The 25,870-nt window shown below is 33.1% G+C and overlaps 1 protein-coding gene across 1 annotated transcript in view; it reads left to right on the top strand.

The window, feature by feature from the left end:
• The window catches only part of LOC117241075, a 237,934-nt gene that overhangs the window by 121,124 nt on the left and 90,940 nt on the right, over positions 1–25,870 (top strand). The window contains exons 13-18 of the mRNA XM_033507059.1: positions 2,699–2,797; positions 3,084–3,223; positions 4,842–4,914; positions 5,523–5,558; positions 19,800–19,944; positions 25,662–25,767. Of these exons, the coding sequence (XP_033362950.1) occupies positions 2,699–2,797; positions 3,084–3,223; positions 4,842–4,914; positions 5,523–5,558; positions 19,800–19,944; positions 25,662–25,767 (599 nt within the window). The remainder of the gene's footprint in view (positions 1–2,698; positions 2,798–3,083; positions 3,224–4,841; positions 4,915–5,522; positions 5,559–19,799; positions 19,945–25,661; positions 25,768–25,870) is intronic.

Here is a 25,870-nt window from a genome sequence, read left to right as displayed (position 1 = left end):
CAAAATCCTACAGTGGGTACTCAATAAAAATAGCAACCAGCTTAGTGAGTAGAAAGAGCAAGAAACAGAACTTGGTGGCTTTTTCAAGGTGCTAAGTACAACTTATAGCAATATGTGATAGTTAGGTTAAATGGATTGTAAGTTTAATAGAGAATCTAGGTTTAGAAAACAAATATAGATTAGTATGATCAAAAATAGATAGCAATGCTACAATTGACCGAGTTAAGAAGGAAAATGTAACGAATCGAACAAAAACATCAAGTGGAAGGACTATTTTCTAAAGGATGAAATGAGGAATGGGATAAATTTAAGATATACATGTTTTAGAAAAATGAAAGCGGGTGTATTAATAAAGTCGTTAGAGTACGAGCGACATGTAAAATGCATCAATATGTTGATGTTAGTAGATAAAGCTGGCACACAAGACTGTAAGATAACGATGTTACTAACAGTAAGTACGTATGTAGCAACACACTATGAAAAGAAGTAAGATAATAAGAGTAACTTTAATAGGATGCGAACGAAGGTTAGAATAATATGTATTGTAAGAATATTGTAATACAACCGTTAATTTCAGCAATTATGTTAAATTGAAGGAATTCATGTGTCTTTTTATTAGAGCAATGTTGCCATTTTCCGAGTTCTTGCGCTTGTTTCGCGGGTTCCGAGTAAGGTACATGGCTCTGTATATATAGTTTTCTATTTTAATTATATATATACAGGGTGGTTGGTAACTGGTGGTACAAGCGGAAAGGGGGTGATTCTACGCGAAAAAAAGAAGTCGAAAATATAGAATAAAAATTTTTCGTTCGAGGCTTTGTTTTCGAGAAAATCGACTTTGAATTTTCGCTCGTTACGCGTGCACTTTATCACGTCTCGTTATAATGGATCTCACTGTAGATCGTTATCTCGATGGAAAAATTAAAAAAAAAAGAATTAAAAAAAAATTTTATTTTATATTTTCGACTTCTTTTTTCGCGTAGAATCACCCCTTTTCCGCTTGTACCACCAGTTACCAACCACCCTGTATATATGTTCAATTATATATTATACATATAATATTACATATAATTACTTAATAATATATAAATGCATTATATTTATATTCTATATTTTGTACATGAAACTCACACAACTCACAAAACTCATATGAAACTGATGCACATAATAATCAAGTGAATTATATACAGGATGATAAGTCTCACATTTGAAGTGTTTATAGTACTTGCTGAGAGTTTAATCTAAAATAAGACAATGTCTAATCAATGAAATTCTATTCTAAAATCCTAAAAGCAATCCTTTCAATGTAAAATCAACGTTTATCATTTATTGGCGCTCCATGTCCTGATCACATTTCGCTTCTGACACAGAGAAATTAGAAGTGTTCATTACGAGTACAATGTTGTAAACACAAGGTTATTACTAATATCAACAAAGAATCTTTATTATTCGCCCAGTTCGGTACTCATTATTCCTATATTGTTAACAATGTCCATTATTTTTCTAATATGGAAATGACAAATATGTATTTTGTGCGTGACCTTGGCAATGGGAACACATGCAACCCGTAACTTGTATGCAGAAAAATGCCAACAGCCACATTCCATCTCCTAACATAAAAGCTTTCACAACGTGTATGTAAATTTGATTATTTTGCGTCATGTCATACTAACGTTGGGTGGCTGCGATTTGTTTCTGTTTCTATCGCTGATACGGAAGAACGTGTTTTGAGGATGGTAGAACAGAATCTAAGAACTCGAAAGCCTTCAACTATCGATTCATCGAACCGTACCCTTTATATTGTACTCTTTACTGATGTGGCTGAATTGGGTAGCAGGAATGGGATTACAAATTCTCATAATAGCTATGGATGATCAGATGAAAGTCCTTACGCAACTATTGAATCAAGGCATCAAGAAAGATTCTCCTTGAATTTTTTAATCAGAGCCTATTAATAAATGGCTAAGTTGAAGTCTAAATCAAAGCCTTGGAGAAAGGTAGATGAGACGAGGAAATCCTGCAGAATGGTCTCGATCGTCTGATTTAAATCCTCTGGATTCTTTATGTAGGAGTGTTTAAAGATTTTTGCCTACTCATAACCGATAAATAATGTGTTGAACTTATGATAACGAATAGAAAATGCGCGTTGTAAGAATACGTGGCAAGGATATTTGAAATTGTACGTCGATGTGTGATCCATAGATGTATGTAGCAATAGAGAGAAGATATATCGAATATCAATTATGAAGATCTGTACTGTAAGTGCATCTTGAATTTTTGTATAAATTAAATGTGTCGCGAAGAGAATCAATTGTGATACAGAACGCTAGTAAATAATAAAAATTGATTTTATACCGAGAGCATTGCTTTTAGGACTTATATCGATTAGACATTTTTTATTCCTGGGTACTGTAAGTCCTTTAAGTATAGGAACCTTTTCTATCACCCTGTATATTACATGTAATAAATATTTTCAAACAAATTACCTGTTCTGAGCGAAATATTACCTCTATAATTTTTAAACGCAGTATTGAACTTGTATCACGTAATAATCTTTCGTTTCTATTCGAACATTAACATATACTATTAACATTATTTCCTTTTTATAATTGGTTTTCGCTTAAGAAAGTTATTTTATTTCTATAACGTTATTTACTAATTTTTATACGAAAATAATTATTATTTTATGCAATTTTAGAGGGCCAATTACCGAAAGGAGCAGCCTATCTGGAGGAGACCGAAACGATAAAACGACCTCCGAGCGACGAAAAGTCGATAATTAGTCCAGGCGAGATCAGTGAGTACATTTTTCATAGATTCGTAACCGTCGAACATATATTTTATGACGTGTACCGAGCACGTAATTTGAGTTTAACCGTATCTATAAACTCTGTTTCATGGATTCACCCGTGAATTACTTTTTAAAGTGTAATTTACCTTCATCCTGTGTTGTGTGAAGAATTCCCGTGAATGTTGACGTTACGCGTGGTGTGATAAATCATTCTTTACATCCTCGATAAAATTCGTGTGAAACGATTCTTTCCCGGTTACCGCATTATGAAATTAAGCTGATGTTCGCTCAGTTTACAACGTGAAGAAAGAGTACGAGAGCGAGCCAGAAACAGAAAATGAACCGCCAAAGAAGATGGCCGATTTGAGTCCTCGAAAATTCAATGGTATTGGCCCAACATCTAAGGAGGGTATTCCTCTCGTTTTAAGATCGGTAGGTCTCTGCATCCGTCTCTGGTTAAGAGTTAGCGAAAAATTTTAGAATTTAGGTTCATTAATGTATTAAGATCTCTTTAAACATATTATTAATCCCTTACTGTATTACTGACTTTTTACTGTGTACCTTATGTTATTTAGAAACAACTAAATTTAAAATATGATTCTTTCATTGCAATATTAAATTTTAGCTCAAATAATTCTTAATAACTTGGTTTCCATATATGCTTATATCAACCCTCTATAACTAGATTTCTTTTCGTTTGATGACAGAAAAATTAAAAATTGTTCATGACTTTCTACTTCAATTTGAACTGCTATTACGAGGTCATTTGTTTCTGTATAATTTTAAATTAATATAAATATATATATAGTGATAAATATACTACGAATGTTTATGCAATTTTAAGTTGAATACAGAAATTTGTTTTATTTACTTAAATATTATGACAAATACACTCTACTTTTATATATTTTTTTATAATAATATGTATTCTGTAAATTTTTACATATTTAAATTTTATATGAACATCTGCAGTCTAGTGATAAACAATTAAAATAAAATTTAAATATAATTAATAAATAAAATATTGATTAGTAATAATAAAATATACATATATTAAAATATAACAAAAATAAAATTTAAACGTTAAGGTATTTTAGTGAGATGTCACATAGTGTTATAAAGGATCATTTACAATATTTATAACTGTCACATTCATACGAACGTCTGCTGTATAGTTAAGTTAATTAACTGCAAGTAATTTTTCCACATTATTATTTACTTTCATAAAATTTAATTTTATTCTATGAACTGCACCGTATTTATAAATATTAAAATCTTTACATCACAGTGTGGGATTAAATAAATATCAGGATTTGTGTAATATGTACATATATGTAGGGTGTCCCAATAAATTTTGATTACTTCGAATACCTTCGTTAGTTCTAGATGCATGGAAAATCTTTATTTACAAAGGAATATATTATCCTTTATTAATTCAAAGAATATAATTTATTATGTATAAATTATTAATTAATTTGTTTCTTAGATAAAAATGACGTCCAAAGTTTTGGAAATCTTTCATTTAATGAAGTAAGAATTATTATTGGCATGTCTTATAGCTTCCTTTACATCATAAAAATTCTGTAAATAAAATTTTTCCATATCTTTGAAAAGGCAAACCTTTAAAGTACTCAAAATTGTTGAGACACATCTTATATCTGCAAAATGAATTATATAAATTCTAAAAGTAAATTTCTTATCATACACAAAATTAAGAACAAAAGTAATTAGTAAATACTAGTACCAAAATTATTGAAGATCTGTTATTACGATAGTTTTGCGTTTTTCTCAGTCGAATGCTGTATATGGCAAAAAATTATTTAAATGATTCAATGACGTAAAAACCATTCAATTAAAATACATATGTACATATAATATTGAGTCACGAAAATTATTTACCATGCCGTTTTAAAACTAATGCATTTAGCTATGATATTTAACATTTTTTAATATCCTGCCGTTACGAATAAGAAACCTCATTGACTTTTATTTTAGAATTAATGAATTTTCTTCATGTTTGCATCATTTGATTAAAGAACTAAAATTTTAGGAAGTCAAGGAGAATAATCAAACAAAATGGTATAAGAAAATGTACGACTCGTTGCATCGTGCAGACAGAAGCGGTGAGTTTGTGTGGCAAATATGTACTGCGCAGCTTCAATGCTTATACGAAACAATTGAAAGTTGTAATAGCGATTAATATTACGAAAATGCTCAGCAGTATTTTCCTACTCTTTTTTCTTTTTTATTTTAACTAGTCTAACGAATAATATACACATAATAATGTTATGAAATAGTGATCTATTAGTAATGTTTAACATAAATTACCTCTATCTCATTAAAGGTTACCATTGTTCCACTTTCTTTTCAAATTAATTTTGTTTGATTGACATTGCGATTTTTCGAATAACATTTCGTATTGTCACAAATTAAATTCAGTGGCTTCTTGCAGTTTTACAGTTTTTCCGTGAATACATCTTTCATGTGAATTTACTACAATTTAATTCTAACTAAAAAAATACCGTCTCTTCTCAAAGAACAAATCTTTTTTATTCCAATATTAATATCGAAACACGTGTCTTCAAATCTTTGCTTAAATAACGAATCATTATAAATTAGAATAGATTAAAAAGTATTAAAGTATTATTCGAATAAGTATTCCAATTCTTAAAACAAGCAAACTATCAGAAAATCACAAGGAGCTGAGATTAATATCTAATCTCATTTTCAGATGACTACATAACCGTTCATTACAAACAAAGAAGAGGTGAATACACGCTCCAACGAATTCAACATATTACGATATAAACGAATACTAATAAATGAAATAGTTTAGAAAATTAACACAATCGTGATAATGGCCTTCTTGTTCGGTCGAGATTTCGCTGTTTTTAACCAGTTAACTGCGTTCGACGTGTATATACAGTGTCCACACAGTGTGCATTAAACGTATCGATAACTTACGTAACACGATACATACGTTGACTCACGAAAATCTTCCAACATTTCTTAAAACAGAATAACTTTTCTAAAATTGGTGTAGTTTTTTCGAATTTTCTATGTATATAAAAATATAGGAAATTATATGGAACAGGGGCGACCCGTCGATTCCAATGACCTTGAAGCATGTTGTCAAGGTCATTCTGAACAACTTTTTCCTTTACATGTTACAGTCGCTCGACTTTAGTTTTCGAGATATACATAAAAATATTTTTATTACTATACATATGTATATTTAACGATACGTAGCTTTTTTGAGTCTTGGTTAGATTAATCTATCGTTCGTATCTAATCGTATCGTTAATTTTAAAAGCAAATTGGAATTAATTTCAAGTTATATTTGCGAGATCTGTAACAGGATATATTACTTCCCGTTTTTCTATCTTTATAAATACGTTCTATGTTTTATGTATGAGCACCGTTGTCCGTATCAACAAAGTTAATTTTATGATTTATCGCTAGATGCTTGTATCTTTCCTCGTTTAAGTATTTATACGAATTCCAACGGTCAGACATAACTGGCATACCTGGTTTGCTCTGTTCTTTAATGACGGTGACTAAAGTGGTGAAACTTCGATCGGAAACTAATATAATAAACATCTCCTTGTTTATGCGTTGAATTCTGCCAAAAATTCATTGCCCAGTCACAAGACGATCTTTGTTAATTCCCCCCCCCCCCCCATTTTTGTTTCAATAATTCGATTACTTCAGTTTCGTTTCGACAATTTTGTTTTCACTTCCTGTTTACGTAGAATGTTTTTCAACCCACAAGATACATATATCTCGGCAAAAGCTGGCCCAACCGACAGCTGTTCGCGAGGAAGTGCTTACTGAGGTAGTCCCAGTATTATACGGTACGCAATGAAGCGGCAAGCAGTTTATACACAAAGATGTATATTGTGAAACGTTATTTTTGTAAGCACCAATTTCTAGATGTCTTCATACGTTCTCTATTTCGACCTTTGATACAATAAGTATCATGATATCTTCATCATTCATTTGTTGCATTTAGTGCAAATTCATCATGCCATGAAACACTGTTTGGCTAATCAAAAACCTATCAACCATTCCGCAATTGCTGTAGATATCCAAGAATTTATATAGCTTCATGTCTAATAACGTATGCTAATACGGTTAATAATGAAACACGTTTTCACGTCTCAACTTGTAAAAACAGATAGATAAAGCAGGGCAATTCAATTTATAATGGAATACCATATATATAATGCAACACCAATAAATTACCACAGCTATTCGAGAATATGGACAACTTATTCAGTAAGAATTTATTTGTCTTGAATTATTTAAATAACGGCATTCTTCGGATGAAAGCACGAACACGAGTAATGCTGCACGCACAACTGCGTCTGCGAAACTGTAAGAAATATCTGTTACATTTTAATTGAAAATTAATATTATCAATATATTTATTACGTTTGAGTATGCGTTAATTTCTTAATCAAGTGAGTGCAAATCGGTAACTTTTGCGTAAAATAATAAAAATTACTCTATTTCGTAAAATAATATCAATTATTTATTCGCATATTATTATCATCTCTTGCAATTGTTGCCGACTAGCGTAAAAAGGCCAACCCAAACTCAGACTCATTACATTGATAATATTCATTTCTATTTTAATTATAACAGACATTTCTTACAGTGTCGCGTATGCAGTTGTGCAGTAAAGCACACTTTACTTAAGCTCGTTTCACCCTTGTGCGCATACATAAACAGAAGATATAGTAAGGAGCAAAACTGAACACACATTCAGCATTTTAATATAAATGGTATTTTATTCATTGTCTGTATATAGAACACAAGAAAAGCAAAATATATAGTATTATATAAGTTCATGTTATCATCACTCTTTTGGTAAATAAAAACTGTTTTCGTGAAATCAGTTTTGTACTGCAAAAAGAGCTGTCGGAATCAACTAGTGTAAACATGAACTTTGTTAACAACTAATGTTGATGCCCGGGATCAGAATTGTATTAGCAATTAATCTGTTGTAGTTTCTACAATAAAACACATCAAAGCATCTTTAATATTTCGTAATGAAATCATTATCGCGAAGCGTGATGAATAGTGTTATCTTTCAACTAAAAAATGGTTTGTCAACAAACAAGTTGCTTGCGAAATCTTTTCTTATCGAAAGGATATTGTAGCGATGTCCCTACATTTTTTTGAGACCATCCGAAATTGTTATCTTCTAATTAGAAGAGAGGATTAAGATACATCACCTCCGACGTTGTAACAATCGGATCAATAACTGCAAAATTATTAGAAAATTATTAGATATGTTAAAGAAAATTAGTAATTAGATGGCTGGAAGAGCACTAAAGGAATTTCATTTTATGGTAATCGAAAAGAAAAAGAAGCCTGTTTTTCCAAAGATCAATATCAAGGCCTGCCTACGTTTCGCAAAAAAAAAAAAAAAAATATAATATTTGGACTATTAAACAGTGGAAAAAAATGACTTGGTCTGAGAAATCTAAACTTAATCGATTTTCATCGGATAGACGTTTGTGGTGCTGAAAGAGAAGAAGTGAAACTAGTCTATTGCCACGTCATGTTAAGCAAACAATTAAATTTAATGACGGTTTGATTATGATACGAGAATGCATTACAATATACGGTGTAGGTTCGTTACATCGAATCGAGGGAATGATGAACCAATAGATCTATAAAGACATTTTGCAAGAAAACTTACTGGAAACAGCTGAAAATACGTCGGTATCAGAGAGTGACGTCATATTTCAACACGACAATGACCCTAAGTATCGTATCAGGCTGTCCCAAAAATGTGTATGACCCATTTTGTAGTAATATAACAAAATGGATCATACGTAGTTCAGTAAAATAATATAAAACAAAAAATGTTAGCATCATTATTATCTTCTTATAAAACGAAAGAAACTTTTGAGACAACCTATAGTATTAAGAATGTGAAAAATTGGCTACAGGTTCAGCTCTTCCAAACCATAGAATGACCTGATCAAAGCTCAGAATTAAATCCTATAGAAAATGTCTGAGCACATATAAAAATGTAGTTGGCAAATGGATAGGATGCTCCCCTGTGAACCTTAATGATTTATGGCAACGAGAGCAGGGACAATTGTATTTCATCACGCAGGAATATTGCGAGAATATTACATCAAGCATGCTAAAATGTGTTCGAGAGGTTACTGAATATTAAGTTTACAAACAACTACTATCTTCATTTAAAATTACTTGCGGTGCAAAACTGATTTCACGAAAACAATTTTTATTTACCGAAAGAATCACTATAACACGCACGATAAAATATTTTAGGTATATAAAACATTATATATTTTGCTTTTTTCGTATTCTATATGCAAATTGTTGAAGTGGTCATCACGTCTAAGAAAATCCTACATCTGGTCTTTTTAGTTTTCTCAAGCACTGAATCCATTGACAGCGTATAGACAATAGACTGGAACGAAGGCAGACCATAGACAGTAAACAGGCGACGATGGCTTCGGGACTTTCAGTTATAGGGTAACAGTGCTAGCGTGCGGATCGGGATCAGCTCAAATTATATTCCTACTTGTACTTACACTTCTGTATTAAAATATATTTTCTACTTTACAATTTATCTACGCGTTTCTCTGTTCATACATCTAATAACCTCGACACAAACAATGGATAAAAACTCCGAGTATGTGTTCAGTTTTGCTCCTTACTATAAACGTTAGGGTTTGACTAGGTCATCCTTTCCAACCGCTGGTAACCAATACAGACGCCGTCACGGATGCACGATGATAAAGCAGAATCCACTGTTCTGATACCGATTGTTTTTTGTGAATGTCTCAGATATGTATTAAGAAGTCATTGAAACTGGAGAGAACGTAACGGTTCTACAGTTTCACTATGTAATTACCCAAATATGTTCTGTAGATTTATGCCAGTTACATACAGGATGTTCGGCTACAGATATAAAAAAATTTAAGGACATCAAGAATTTAAAAAAATGCATTTTCGGCTTTGTCCTTTAGTTATTGCAAATTAAAAATTAGTCGAAATATTCCTGTGCGCGAGCAAACTTTGCGCGAACGAAAGTAGGTCAGCCTAAGCAACGGCTACACAGCAACCCTCACATCGAACGATAAATGGGCAACAGCTTACATCGTAAAAGTCGTAGAGAGCGATGCGATCGAATAGATATGAATATTATAATGCGCCATTGCACATGATCATGATCATCATCAGTAATTTGTGTGAAAAGTGTGTTTGGTTCATGCAAGACAGTGTTCGATCACATTTAGTAGCACCTCAAAAATACTTAATGCATATGTGATCTTTCTGTTGACATCCGCGGACAGGACGATCACGGTGCGTGTGTGAAATTTGTATAAACATTGTTTATGTGTTATTATTTATTAATTATTTATAGACGCAAAGGATTAGAGGAAGCAGCAATCCTCCTTCCTCGAAAATTCCATGAAACGATTTTCGATATTATAGATTTTATTTTAGATCTGTTATAGATTTTAATGAGTTTTTTAAATGTTTAATTTGCGATTTGTCATACGAAACATCGCGCAGGATGATTTACGTTTTCGAATGTCATAATCTTCTTCTCTACTTGTACGAGGTAAGCTACTACTGGCCATGTATTGTTCGATTTGAAGATCGCTGTTCCAGCTGCTCAGATTTGACCTACTTTCGTTCGTGTAAGAAGGTTTGTTCGCGCACAGGGATGTCTCCCTTGATTTTTAAGAATCGACAACTAAAAACAAAGATAAAATCGCATTTTTTACATTTTTGGTATTTATATTATTCTAATTTCAAGAATCACCCTTTAAATCTTCTTAGACCTGCAGCCCCTGTATCTGCTGAAATTTTATCGAAATCGGTTGATGCAGAAACGAGTGGTATGGACCGATATTTTTAAATTTACTGCAGTAATAGGCGGGTAGTCGTGAAAAACTACTATTTTCACCATTTTCCATCGCCTGTACATAGCAATGTTAACCTATTTTGTTAAAATTTTTAGCATGCGTATATTAGCTGTAATGTATTTTCGAGGCGATATATGTAATGTCAAGTAGCTCGCCAGTATTTGGTCTTACGATTATTTAAGACCGGGCTTTTTAATTTATGGTCAGGTTTCGCTAAAGCCGAATTTACACTGTTTCATTTTGGAGGAATAGTATACATTCGGTTTAAGGACCTCGCCAAGGTGCTTCAGTGAACGTTTGAAAAGTCGACGACTCGAAGTTACGCGCTATCTATGCGTGAGATGGCAAGATTCAGTGATGGCAAGCGGCATAATGTTGCATTGGCAAAGAACAAAGACTTTGTTCAAGGAATCTGGCCGCAAAGTAGGGAAAGCAGTGGTGACTTTTGGCAAATAGACCGCGAGGGATTGCCCGGCACTTAGAGCTTTTCCGGCAAGCTAAATCAATCCAAGGGTATTTGTTTCAATGCATTTATACGGAACCAATTCCACTGGTAAGCTAAATTGACCCAGCCACATAAAAAATGGATTCTATACAAATATATGGAATCGTTTACACTGAAACCAAGCCCAACTACCTCGAAGGCCCATCTAGCTCGAACTATCTTGGGATTGGCTCTTGAGCAATTCTTCGGAGATCTCACAAAGGGGGTCTTTTTCTCTTCTCACTCCTAATCCATCCCACTATCGATCGATCGTCATACTACTCGTTCCTGCTTGTCAGTTGTGTATAAGCTCCTTGCGATTAGCAATCCAAGTTTATTCGAATAATGAATAACAGATAAAGGATAAACAAGAAATACACAATTAATATTAAGCACTTAGTATTGTAATGATGAAAAAGTACACATATTTGGTTGTTAATATCTAACAGAAACCCAAAATTTAATGATTTCATTTACGTTTGTCAACATTTCCACAACCTTTTTTTACTTTTGAGACTATTTTTTAATCATTCGAAAAAATTTTTTATACTCGTTTGATCGAACACCCTAATTTTAAAAAGAGATTTAATAAATATGCTACATAATAAATAACAGATAGCAAATTTAATTCTTAAATAATTAATAATTTATTAATCCCAACTTAACCTATAACTTATCTGCTGAAAAACTGCAGACATTGTCGTTTCTGCTACAATGAGCGGTCATGAGCGGCGGACTTGATGACTCCGGCGTGCCGTGCGCGTTATAAATTTGTAGCAGCCCCTCGAGAAGTTCTTCGTACCCTTGTGAAAGGCCTATTTTCTACAAGAAGACGGTCTTCGCCTAGTCTCGCAAAATAACGAGCATCGCTATCGATCAGCTGTAAATTGTAAAATCGGCGGCGTGTTTTCGCGGAAAAACTATTTAATTTGCATTTTATATGTTTTTCTAACAATAAATAAAATCATTAAAGAAATTTAAACGCGAAAGCGTTTCTGTTAAATATTAACATCCAAACATATGTGTAGTATTACGACAGAAAATTTGTTTGTCATTATGATATTGTTATTTATATTGCTCCGTGGTAATTCTGGACAGTTCTTTGTTTCGTAATACATTTTTTTTATATCATTATTTTTCGAGATATGAAGATCGAATTTATTTTCTAAATAAGACTATATACTTTTCTTCAAATCGTTTGATGGCGCTTGTAAAGACGAATTCAGTAACTTTACAATGTACGATCGATTCCAATTAGTTTTTAAGATATTGAGCTTACCAATTTATTGATTTTTGGGGAAGAAACTCCACTGCAATGAAAAGGTACAGATGATGGCCTTCTTAGCGTTTAAAATGCCGTGTACTAGACATATTCCCTCTTGAAAAAAATACAAGGTCTGACCCAAAAGCGGCAATTCAGCGTAACATAGATTGGACTGACTTTCGGTGGATCTCTCACTTTACCCTACAAAGTGCTAGGTTATCTACAGAAATTTCTAACATGCATAACTAACATATATCTACAAAAAGTATTTTTTAAATGTTCACTGCAGTCTTGAAGATAAAAAACAAAGGTAGTAGAAAGTGATCTATCTTACTATTTTCTTCACGATTCCGACCAATTGCAACTTTTTCGAAACATTGTTTACGCATTAACCACCTAAAAAGTAAGTAAAGTAAGCTTCCTAACTTTTCAAAAGAATTGGTCCAATGTTAAAAAAGTTATTCTGTTTTAAAAAGTATTCGAATACTTTCGTGAGTCAGAATACATTGTACATAAGCATTCGGTGTTAAATAGGAGTATGCGGATACCCGAAATTACGAGTTCTCGGGCTTCGTAAGGGGTCGGTTAGAGCAGGATTCTGAAAATTTGCTTGACATATAAAATGCAATGATGGCTCAATTCGGGAGCTGATATTGCATTCGGGGCAGGATTTTCCAGGTAAAAATTATTAAGAGTTTTCATATTGTCATTGTTTCATATCCATTTTAATCGAAGACGAGTCTGAAAAATCATATCTCGAATGCAGTATCGGCTTCCGAATCGTAAATCAGCTTCTGAAGTTACGCGTACGCAAACAGATTTATGTGCCAGGCAAACTTTCGGAATCCCGCGTGAACTCGACCATTATTTTCGATTACCCGCATACCCCTAGTATTTTAACCATGCTAATCATCAATGAGTGAAAATAGTAACTGATCAAATCGATATACATATGACAATCGTTTGTTGTGAGTTTCCATCTTTATTTAACCTCCTCCTATAGATTAAGGGCTGTGATCAATTATTTTCCTTCGAATTTTTCTAGGATTAATCGTTTCCGTACGTATATTATATAGTAATGAGTAAAAGCATTGGTAGACCTGGTTTTCTTGTAAACTTTTGTGTAAATTTATATGAATCTTTATTTAACTTTTTATGTAAGATACAATCTTCGACTGTTACGTTTAAATACGTCATAATAATTCATTGTTAGTGAATAGCTATACAATGAACATAAATAATGTTAAAGTATGCAATACACGCAACGTAAAATCTAAGACTGAAAAATTTGCTGATTATTGTAAAATCGATATAAGAATCGATTCTAGATTCTGTAAAGTTTAACAAAAAAATCAATTTAGAAGCAATATAAGAACTGACATATAGGAATGTAGGATATAGGAATCGTAACCCAGATAAATATTTCAGTATCTTATAGAATTTATTCACAATAAAGGTTCTATCTAACTGATTTAAAAATCAAAATTAATGTTACAAATATTTTTAGTCCTTGATAGCTATATCTTATGAAACATATTATATGAAAGAATCGTGTGTTTTAAAAACCAACGCGGTATTTTATAAGGAAAATTAATTTATGCCATTATAAAAGGTTTACTGATTTACTTTTAGCATTATTTTTATCCTTGCAGCGTTCTATCTGACATTGTAGTCTAAGTTGCATATGTATTTTTTTAACGTTAAAAAATACCTCAAGATTGAGCAAAATATGGAATAAATTTTGTTAATATGAATTCTATATTATAGGAAATTGTTTAATAACAGTAACGTCTTATCGCATTTATTTGAAAAGAGTTCGTGACGTTTCATTGTTATGTATGTATAATTTATAGCGTGGTACAGAAAAATCATTGTTGCTACAATGTACAATACAGTGCCTTACGAAAGTATACAGACACTTGCTATTAAAACTTTGACAATAAAAATATGTATGTTAGATTTAAGTTGTGAAAGTAATGTTACAAATACTAAATATAATAAAACAGAAGTATAAAAATCATATATGTATACAAAATTTGAAGCGAATCGGACAGTATTTGTAAAAGTTATGAGACATTAATCGCAAGGGTGTGTCGAAACAGGGTCATAAAATATTCAAACCGTGTTAAGTACATTCAACTTATTTTATATTAATAATTAGGCTTTTTTGACTTCAATTACGGTTTTAAGACGTTGTGTTTTGCTGTGTACTTGCTTGTTTACTAGCCTTTCAATTATTTTAAATTTGATAGAATTGCATATGCTAATTATTTAGAAGTCTACTGTCTCCTCGATGATTTCGATGCCTTCGAAACATGTTGTCTAGATGATCATTCAGCAACTTATACAAATAACCGTCGTTCAATCTTAGATTCCAAGATATATTCGCAAAGTACTTAAATTAAATTTAGCTTACGATTATATTAGGTTGTCCGAAATGTTTCTTTCGTTTCATAAGGTAATAATAGATGAACAACAATTTCTGTTTTATATTATTTTATTGAATTAGGTATGATCCATTTCGTTCTAATTCTATTATTATGTTCGTGCATAATTCAATAAACTAATATAAAACAAAAAACAATGTGCGCCTATTATTTCCTTATAAAACGAAAGAAACCTTTTGGACAACCTAATACTTCACGATGATGTAGGTAGTCGCATTTTTACACAGCTCAATCTAGAGTTAACCCATTAATGAGAGTGGTAACCATTTTTACTATTGTATTAATTAAAAAAAAAAGAGAATGAGTTATGGATTGGGATGGAGTACTATCCGATCGTCATTGGGCGGTCGCCAATAATAGCGTGAAATAATTTTCGATAAATTGATTGATATATGGAATGTTCCACTTTATTCTGATTCTCAGTTGCTCAAAATGATAATACATATACCTATTGTCACTGAAAAATTGTTTACAAAAATGTATAAAATAAATTGTTAAATAGTACACGTCATGTAGTATTAAACATAAATTGATTTATAACTTGAAAAACAAAGCCGAGCGGCGTGCTACGCGTTGCAATAAGACGTACATTTTTAGTACTTATTTCTTATAATGAATTGAAGTTTCTTCAGACATAACGATACCCAAATGTGCATATGTGCGATGACATAACTCATGCAAATACGTTTAGTTTGCTTTAGTCAGAAAAAACGTTATTTCTAAAGAACATTATCTTTATTTAAATATCTTTTTGCAAATTTTACGCTTACCTTGATTCGTCTTGTTAATAAATGGTTCCTTCCGTGGAATTCTACTACAGACATCGTTGTTTTGTAAAATTCTGCGATATAAATAATTCAAGATCAATACCCACTTTAAATTTGTGGGGCACTATTTCAACGAGTTTTGTAACCGAAATGCATATTTGGACCCTTTTTAATTTCGTGTATAATAATTTTCTGTTCTTTCTGTCCTTTATAAAAGGTACAACACATTCCATATGTCAATTGATTCATCGAAAATTATTTCACACTAGCGTTGCCGACCACATAATGGAGGCCGGAGAGTACGCTAATCCAATTTATAACCCATTAATTTTTTCATTTATACAATATTAAAAATGATTACCTCTCTCATCAGTGATTTCAGTTTAGGTTGGACTACATGCAAATGCAGCTGCTTACTCCAGAATAAAGTAATCGTAATTTAAATTCCATTGAAGTTCTTTGTGAATATGTCGGAAATTAAGGCCCAACGACGCGGCAATAACATGTATTGGGAAAAGTTGTTTAGAATTACGACCTTGACAACACATTTGAAGGTCGTTAAGATCGGTGAGACGCATCCGATTCCAAATAATTATCATTAAAACATAGCGTGATACTTGCTTGCCCTTCCACTAACAGGATAACGATTCAAATATTCTTGTAATCCAGATATTTGTTAATGCAATTTTTAAGCATTTTGTGTCTATGAATATGCAAAATGTGAAAGAAAAGAGTCGATGCTTAAAGGACTTATAATACTCACAGAGACAATAAAAAATGTCTAGTCAACGTTCTGATGTAAACTCGATAGCGTTCGATACCATAAGTCAATCTCTTCATAACACATTGAATGTATAATCGTTGAAAGCGAAATAGCGTTCTTGCGGACACGGTCAAACATGAAGAAATATGCATTTCGTATGTTAATAACGGTGTTCCGTCTCCAATAGCTATACGTTCAATGTAGTATGAAGAGATTCACTCACGATATCGAGCGCTAATAAATAATAAAAATTGATTTTACATCGAAAAGATTGCCTTTAGGTTCTTTGTTGATCGGTCATTGTTTAGTTATCCCAGTGAACACTAAGCACCGAATTCCTTTTTCTAAACACTTTGTACAATCATTTTAATCTTATTTCGAGACGGTTAATGAACTTTTTCACGTTAGTCACGACACATGCTCTATCAATTAACTCGCTACAACATAAAGTTTCATTATTTTTAAAAAAGATTTCTCCGAATATATACCGAGGATATAAAATTTCAATTTGACATATGTTTTTATTACTTAAAGTGATTAAACAGCTTTTACCATTTGACGTACAAATCCATTCTAATAATTTTCAAATAGTGTACAGTATAATTTATTCAGTGTATCGTCATTTCTATTAATTTTATGTAATACAATACGAGGTGTCCCACCTAATTTTATCACTAGAATATCTCGTTTGTTTTTGGTAATATAAAAAAATGTTTCGGGAATATGTTGAATGTTGTTGAGGGGGGACATAATTTGACATGATTAATTTTCTCGTTTATGAACAGAGGCGTAGAAGTCAGATGAAGGCCACCAGTGTTTCTCTAGATGGAATTATATACTTTTTATTTAATATATTAATCGATGCAGTTGGAAATTCTTTAATTTTTTAAATTTGTTAAATTTAACGCATGTATATGAAAACATAAGATAACGTAATCGTAAGAATGCCGTTTCGTGTCTTTCCTTGTCTTTTACACGTTAAATTACACAAATTGGTCACCTTATATATACATACATACAAAACGGTAAAATCAATAAGAAATCAGTATAAATATACAGGGTGGTTGGTAACTGGTGGTACAAGCGGAAAGGGGGTGATTCTACGCGAAAAACGAAGTCGAAAATATAGAATAAAAATTTTTTGTTTGAGGCTTTGTTTTCGGGAAAATCGACTTTGAATTTTCACTCGGTACGCGTGCACTTTATCGCGTCTCGTTACGGATCTCACTGTAGATCGTTGTCTCGATGGAAAAAAAAAAATTTTATTCTATATTTTCGACTTCTTTTTTCGCGTAGAATCACCCCCTTTCCGCTTGTATCACCAGTTACCAACCACCCTATATAACGCAATAAAAAAGATTCTTCTTATCTTTTCCGTTAACTATAGTGTATCTCTCGATTACTAAAATATTTTTATTATAAGTGAACAACAAAGGAGATTTTGCCAAAGTAAGTTTGCAGTTAGACAATTTTCTTTCTAAAGATTTTTATAATACCATATCTCGGCAAAAATAGTATCGCAACTGAGGAAATAAACATTATAGATAGAATAACTTGACAAATTTACATTTTTAAAAGTAAACAAACATATATAATAAACAACTTAGATTGATTTGTTTTCCACATATATATTATAGTAAAGAACACTATCAGTTTTGTACATTTTCGTAATTTATTTTCTGTACGACTAAATAGTTGGCGAATCTATCGATGTGTTATCTCCTAACCGATTTTGATGATGTTTGGATATGTAGTAGAAATCAACAGTTTGAATAACTTTTTCCTATGCATATAACTGGCGATTTCGCTTAGTTTCCGAGATGTTCGCGAAAAACTGTCGTATCATCTACAACAAATTCTATCCGAAATTGTGCATCCGTGAGTATGCGTTAGTAGTGGTTGCCGATCCCCTCACGGCGCGAGACCGCTGGTTATGCGTATATACAGGAAAAATACACCGATAGGTTCGTGAAATAATTTTATGCTAGCTTAACTTTATTCATCTGTTGATAATACTTACTCTTCAGTGTGAAACAAAGATAGAAATATGACATTTTATATGACAAAAGTGTCGTGGTGAATATACTAAAAATAAAATAAATTTTTCTTATAGATATGGTATCTAGTTCTATTAGCACACTGTGTATAAAAATTATGCGTAAAGATTAACACAGCCTTGAATTTCAAGGACATTTTTTCATTAGACTTTTCTGATAGGAAGTAAATAGCGTGATATTCATGAATAAACAGGTAATTATTCTTTATCACGTGATATTTCATGTGACAAAAGGTGAGCGAATAAAGGTGAACTATTGCTACGAAAAGACCTTTCAAATAAAAGTTGAGCCGAAGGAGGATTATTTGATGAGATTAGTTCTTCTTTAGGTAGACACGCGGAGAGCATATGGAGCTGACCTGCGTTTCTTTTATAAAACCATATTTTTTTACATGTTATTATACATTAAACAGAAAAGTATTAGGTTGTCAGAAAAGCACCTTTCATTTTGTTCTGTTACTACAAAATGGATCATACACAATTCAATAAAATAATATAAAACAAAAAATGTTATGCACCTATCATTTCCTTATATAACGAAAGAGACAACCTAATATTTAAGTCGCTAGTACCAAAATCCAGCTCAAGACATATTCATTATTGCTGTTGCTTTGTTTCACAAATTGTTCAATAACAGAACATATAACACGCTATACATAGAGATATAAAATATTCGTTAAAATAATAATTTTATAGAATAACGCTCTCAAACTAGCGGTTATGGTCACGTCGATCGATTCAAAGGTGTAGAATCCTATATATTTGAAATTCATAAAAATTGTTCTTCTATTAGTAGATTTAAAGTTCAAAATTGAACTAATAAATTTAAAAGGAAATGATATTATTTGATTTAAAAAAAAGTTGTACTAATGAATGTTGTATCGAGTTAATTAATCATATTATAATAATATTTAGATATTACTTAGGCATGTACCCTCACATATAAGCATATTTGCTTAATTATAAATATATAATTATAATTATACACTTGTATAATCATATTGTATAATTATAATTTCGTAATAATAACAATAAAAAATTTATTATTACATGTGCACTACTTACCTATTAAAACCATTGATTGTAATATATATATTTACAACTCAGTATCAGAAGCTTTAACGAACCAGTCAAAATTTCATTGACGCGAAATATATTGTAAATACGACTGCATATTTTTTCAATTTTCTTCTCCGATCGCTGGTGAGGGATGAACGGTAGAATTTTAACATGTTCATACATGCGGGCAATTTCAACACCTACAGTGCCTACAATTTCAATAAATTGTAAACGTATTTTTTCTAGGGACGAGATATGGTTACGAAAGTGGCAGTGGATATTTAAGCGAACCGGAACACCGTTTATATTCGGATCGTTCTGTCACGCTCGACAGCCGTCGTCGTCTACGTAACAAGGAAAATGATTTCGCCACGTCGACTATGCCCAGAAAGTAAGAAACAAATCGTAATTCGTAGAATAATTTATATATACAAATATATAATAATTTTGTTTAAATTTACTTAACATAGCCCATACATTTGTTTTTCTAAAAAGAATATTTTATTTTATAACAGAATCATCTTAAATAATTTGGTATTATGTGTTGAGGTTTTTATCTCGGAATAGCGGGGGCAAACGCGTGGATGAATGTATTATAGAAATTCTTTATTCAGAAATGTTAGAAATTAGGATTTTCAGTGGTTTCTATCCTACGCGATAATGTATTGATAGCTGGATTTATTACAGTGGATTATTTATTACAGTAGATTATTATACAGTGGATATTTAAACAGAAAACGATGATTATTTAATTTGAACTTAATGCAGTAATATGATATGACAATTGTCGATTAACGACTCTTGACTCTTGACTCTCCGGTGGCTAACTGACTATCGTCGGCTGCGGTGCCGAAACATATTGATGGCCGTTAGGCCTATTGAAGTTTTCCGACCCTTTCGGCTTGTCGGCATTTGCGTTTTGTCAGCGATCTTTCCGCGGTTCTATAATAGAGACCAAAGTAGCCGCTGGAAAAAGAATCGTATGCCAGGGCCGCGAAACGCGTCGCGTACCCGGTTCGTCGTTAATCGAAGTTTTAATAAGATGACAGGTACTTGGAATTATTGCGGGTCGCGGGGCGTGACACATTCAAATTTAATAACAGAAAATACTCGAAGTTATGATGTTGATAATGTTATAAGATTTACCATAAACAATATAAAAAAGCTCTTTCTCCTTTACTTTATTAAAAAATAATGGTAAGACAATATTTCCGATCCTTTGATTAATAGATAGTACCAGTGACAAGTATTAAGACTGCTATTTGTTATTCTTGTTCAAGACCTTGAACTTTTGTTTTACTTAGTATTTTATGTTATGTAAGTCATATATCGGCTTGCCCATATATTTATAACTGTAGGCAATCGTATAATGAGACTACCAATATGTGTAATCAATATGTTTAATCAGTGTATTTAAAACAGATCTTGTCGCGAAACGGTATCTATACAGTCGTTTAATCACAGTTTATACTGACTCGTTCGCAATCACGTTCGTTTATTTACAATCGTCAGGAGAAGGTCGAAAGATACAAATTCGTCTTGTTTTATGGGTACATGTAGTGGCAGCAGTTTTGCCCGGATTTCATAACTCCTTACAATACCTGTGACCTAACGGTCTTGATACTCCGAAGCAAAACAACAACATGATTTGAAGCAAAGTCTAACTCTTGTGCCGCTACATAACTTTTTAAAAAACTGCTTTTAAAAAACTTGTTTAAAAATTTAAGGTATTATCGTAAAAATGTTATGTACTTTTTATCTATACAAATATTGTACCTACTCTCGTTATGTGCTTTCTATCTACAAATATTGTAGATAAATATTTAGTTTAAAAAATAGCGAATTTATAATATCATACTGGGAAAATAAAAACAATGGGAAGCTTACAATTTTTTTCAATATTGGCAGGTCATTTAATACTTATGATCGGCAGTATAAACAGATTTTAATTATCAGCTGCATATTTTTGATGAATAATTTGATAAATTGATAGAAAGGTAGTTATAATAATTTGTATCGATAATTGTATTATTTCATTGAAAATAACTTGACATTTTAAGATGTACATTACGCACGTTTAAATATCAAAATCAATTCTTTCAATGTAAAATCTTGTATTTTTATATTTACAAAGATTTAAGAAATATCAATTGTAAGCTGTGATGTATTAGATGCAAAGATAAGGATGGTTTGAATTTCTTTTTTGAGGGATTTTAGATTATAGAGCAACGATAGAAAATTCTTGAATGCGAATAGAAAAATGTCCTATAATACGAAGGAATAACTTGAAAATATGCAATATGCGTCGACCTACGATCCACAAACATCAATTTTATATTGGAATGAAAAGAAGCTGTAATAAATATCTTTTTGCAAATGTAAAAACGAACAAACTTTGACAAATTTCAAAACAAGTCGAAAGGATTGATTTTAAGATCTTTGTTGTTTCAGTACATTTTTTGCCTTTTAGCGAATACTATAAGTCCTTAAAGACTTAGTAAATCTATTTTGTCCTTGAATATGATACTAACGTTCTTACATCTGTGTTGTGTTACATTTTTATGTTTATAATTCAATATTATTTATTGAAAACATAAACTTTTAAGCTTTCTTAAAACTTTCCATTTTAGTTTTTTCAAAAAAATATAAATAAAAATACTACCTTTTTAGAAAATTTGTTGCACATTTATAATATTAATATTTTTATAAAAAAGACCAATTTTTATAATTATAAGACGGAAATAAAGATCAAAATTGCTGTGATTTCTGCTGAGTTTGTTGCTTCTGTAAGTTCGATAAATAAATATTTTTTATATATGTCGGAGATGAAAGGACATCGAAGCCTTCCGCGGTTTTGCTACAGGCATTAATTGTCTTTGTTTTACAAATAACGATGCTATTTCGCGTGATATTTACGTCAAAACCTTGGCTTAAAATTTCGCGACCAATCATGATATCGTGCTTTAAATAACTATCAGCAAGGATTACTACTATATCAGTCGTTCTTTTGTCAGAAAATTTCGAGACTGCGGACTTTTTAATTAATCGGCTCCAGAATTGAAGTAAAATGGGAACGACTCACCCAGATGACTTAATCTGCCAGTTGGAGACTCCACCGCGTAGGAGTCGACTCGACGTTCGTTATTGGAATCATAGTTTCTTTCCCGCAGTAACTGGCAATCAGGCGCGACATGATCCTTCCCAAGACACTTGAAGCAAAACACCTTGGACGATGTAGCTGGTCGGCTTCCTTCAAGGCGTCGCGTATTCTTCTGTTTCTCGATCCATACCCTCTTTCGGCACTCCGCTATTTTATTTCCGAAGACACCACAGCAAAGGCACTTATTCCGGGAGTCAGGTAGCTTGTGTCATTTGGTTTCAAAGCCAGTTGATGTATTACTTGTCGAAGACGCCTGCCTCTTCGCGAGAGCGAGAACTCTCATTTCACTTAGAAATTGGTCCTCGGTCTTGATATCCTTCTCAAGTGCTACTTGTTCAATGCGCTGATATTGTGGGCTCACTTGACAAAGAATGATACCGTTGATTACTTCCGCCATAGTTACATTTTGCCACTTCGTCTTCAGGAGGGAGCGGAGACGAATGTCGTAAGCTGCCATGTTTTCGTCCTTCTGTGGTTGTTCTCTGAATATATTCATTAGCGTCGAGGTTGTTTTGTCACCAAAACGCGTAAGAGAATGTTCCTTAAACATTAGCCAGGTAAGCTCTTCGCCGTTCACTTTCTGCGTAAACCAATGCGCTGCAGAACCCTTTAGAGCATTATTTAAAGCAGAAACTAACGCGCTGTCTTGTAGAAGGTTGTCCTTCATAAGCAGATTAACAGCTGCGCACCATGCGACTGGATCGGCGCCCGCGATTTCGGGGTTAAAACGTGGTAGCACTAGATTTATAGGTTCCGCACTCGGTTTCGGCACCAGCGTCTGAATTAACTCGCGCATGATAGTCATATGCTCTTGCATTGTTATAACCGGCACTGATCCCACTTCTGATATCGGGTTGGCTTTGGTATTAGGGTTATGGTCGTTTGATGAATCTCCACTGGAACTAGCCATCGTTGTGGTACAGTGAAGATAGAGTTTATTAACACAAGTATGGATATGTGGCGGCACTCAACAGCAAATACCACCACTCGACATTAACTAGTGTCGGACGACGGCAGTGTCACGTAAACTTAAGGGTTGGATGATGAAGTAAAATAGCTGAGTCGCAACACAACTATTAACTTTGTTTTAATCAACCTTTATTATGAATTCAGCAATCACAATGTAACACGCACTGAATTAACATAAATCACAATTCACTCCAACCACGTTATGTAAGACTTAGTTACAACAATACATTAAGTACGCGACTTATAAGGGTAGAGACCGATATAGATATGTTGACTATTCTAACGATACAGAATAAGTGAAGTTTTACTAACGATACCGTGTCTGAGGAAAGCTAGGGGTGGGTGTGTCTAAGGACACGGGACTATCGGATTTGTTGATGACAATTTTGGTTAAGGAAGTGAGGGCAGTAGACACCGTCTCCGATTGGATAATAAGACGGTTGGTGGACCAGGAAGGGTTTTAGCCGCCCTCGTGAGAAAGTTGCTAACGGAACATACCAGATGCGAGGAAAACCAACTTTCATTAACATGTGGTAAACATCTGGGTGCCATCCTGTCCGCGTTGCGTAGCCTGGTCTCTGATGTGAATTGACGTTACAGCAGCGTAGTGGTTAGCGCCTTAGGTTACGAATGTTCGGAACCCGGGTTCAAATCCCGGCGACCGGAGTTCGATTTTTCTTCCACGCATCTAAATTAGAAGAAAAATAGCAGTACCCCATCAGTGACTTCTACAGCCAGCATCTACAATTATCACGGTCAACACTTGCGCCTCAGATACAACAGATTTGACAATTAACTGCGGCGATTAGGCACTCGTAACACTAATGACAATGGCCTCAGGTTCGATAACGAATCCGTGGTCAACGGGATAGCGAATTTACTACTTTCGTCAAAGTCTAAGTTGGACTATATGTTAAAACGTGAAATATTCACGGATCGCAAAGACGTTACTTAACTCGTTGATGAGACCGTACGTAAGAGAGTGTCTCTCCGTCACGGTGACGCTGCAAAGGAAAACTATGATAGGTGTTTTTAAGGGCACGAGATCATCGGATTCGTGGAGAAAAGTCATCGTTCGGAAAGTGAGGGAAATTGACGTTGCTGTTAATTGGTCAATTTCCATGTTGGTAGTTAGAGAAGGATATTAGCCGCCCTTGAGGGAAAGTTGCTAGTGGGAAGCCTCGTTCGGGAAAAAAGTAGATTTCCCCTATCTTCCTGTAGTTGGGACAAAGGCTGTTTGTCTGTTTGAAGGACTTTAGTTAACTAAATCTCCTCAGGCTAGCAGAACATGTACTGTGGAGATGCGTCGACATGTGATAATCATCTTACCCGAAGAATAGAGTCTACGTGTGGCGAGCCACGGGACAGAAACCGTTGGAATGTTTACTGTCGAGTGCCGCTACAACTATTTCTTTTTAAGGAGAGCTATACTATTACCCCATATCTTTGTTAGACAAAGCATTTATCCCTTAAGCTCATTATCACAAATTTCGAACAAATATAATCGGATTGAATGACGACAATTGCTTAATTACGACTATGATTAGAATCTAGATTATAATGTTAAGGGATTTTCCCAAAGTTCCAAAGGGAAGCCTTCAGTGTCCTTTCATCTCCGACATATGCAGGGTGGTTGGTAACTGGTGGCACAAGCGGAAAGGGGGTGATTCTAAGCGAAAAAGTAAAACGCGAAAAAAGAAGTCGATAATATAGAATAAAAAAATTTTTTTTAATTTTTTTTTTAATTTTTCCATCGAGACAGCGATCTACAGTGAGATCCGTTATAACGAGACGTGATAAAGTGCACAAAACGAAAAATTTTTATTCTATATTTTCGACTTCTTTTTTCGCGTAGAATCACCCCCTTTTCGCTTGTACCACCAGTTACCAACCACCCTGTATATATTTAAATGTATTAAAGATTAAAATATTTTCAGCTAAACGTCAATTTTTATAAAAATTCTTCGTTTTCATTTCAGAAATGGCACATTAAAATATACTTCAGAGATTTATAAAAATCAACCTGGACGCATCGAGGATTACGAACCTGGACGATCATCGATCGCCGAAAAGGAAGCCAAGGAGGTATGCATATTTACGGTTTTAAAAAGTAATCGTTCTTTGTGCAACCCTATTTCATGAATTTCCTTTGAGAACATGTCTCATCGAAATTTCTCTATAATAACTC

Source organism: Bombus vosnesenskii, unplaced genomic scaffold (genome assembly GCF_011952255.1).
Source record: "Bombus vosnesenskii isolate JDL3184/JDL3185 unplaced genomic scaffold, Bvos_JDL3184-5_v1.1 scf7180000015241, whole genome shotgun sequence".
In the NCBI taxonomy this organism is placed as follows: Eukaryota; Metazoa; Arthropoda; class Insecta; order Hymenoptera; family Apidae; genus Bombus; species Bombus vosnesenskii.
The sequence above is the reverse complement of the archived record's forward strand: the minus strand, read 5'-3'. Positions and strand labels throughout refer to the sequence as shown.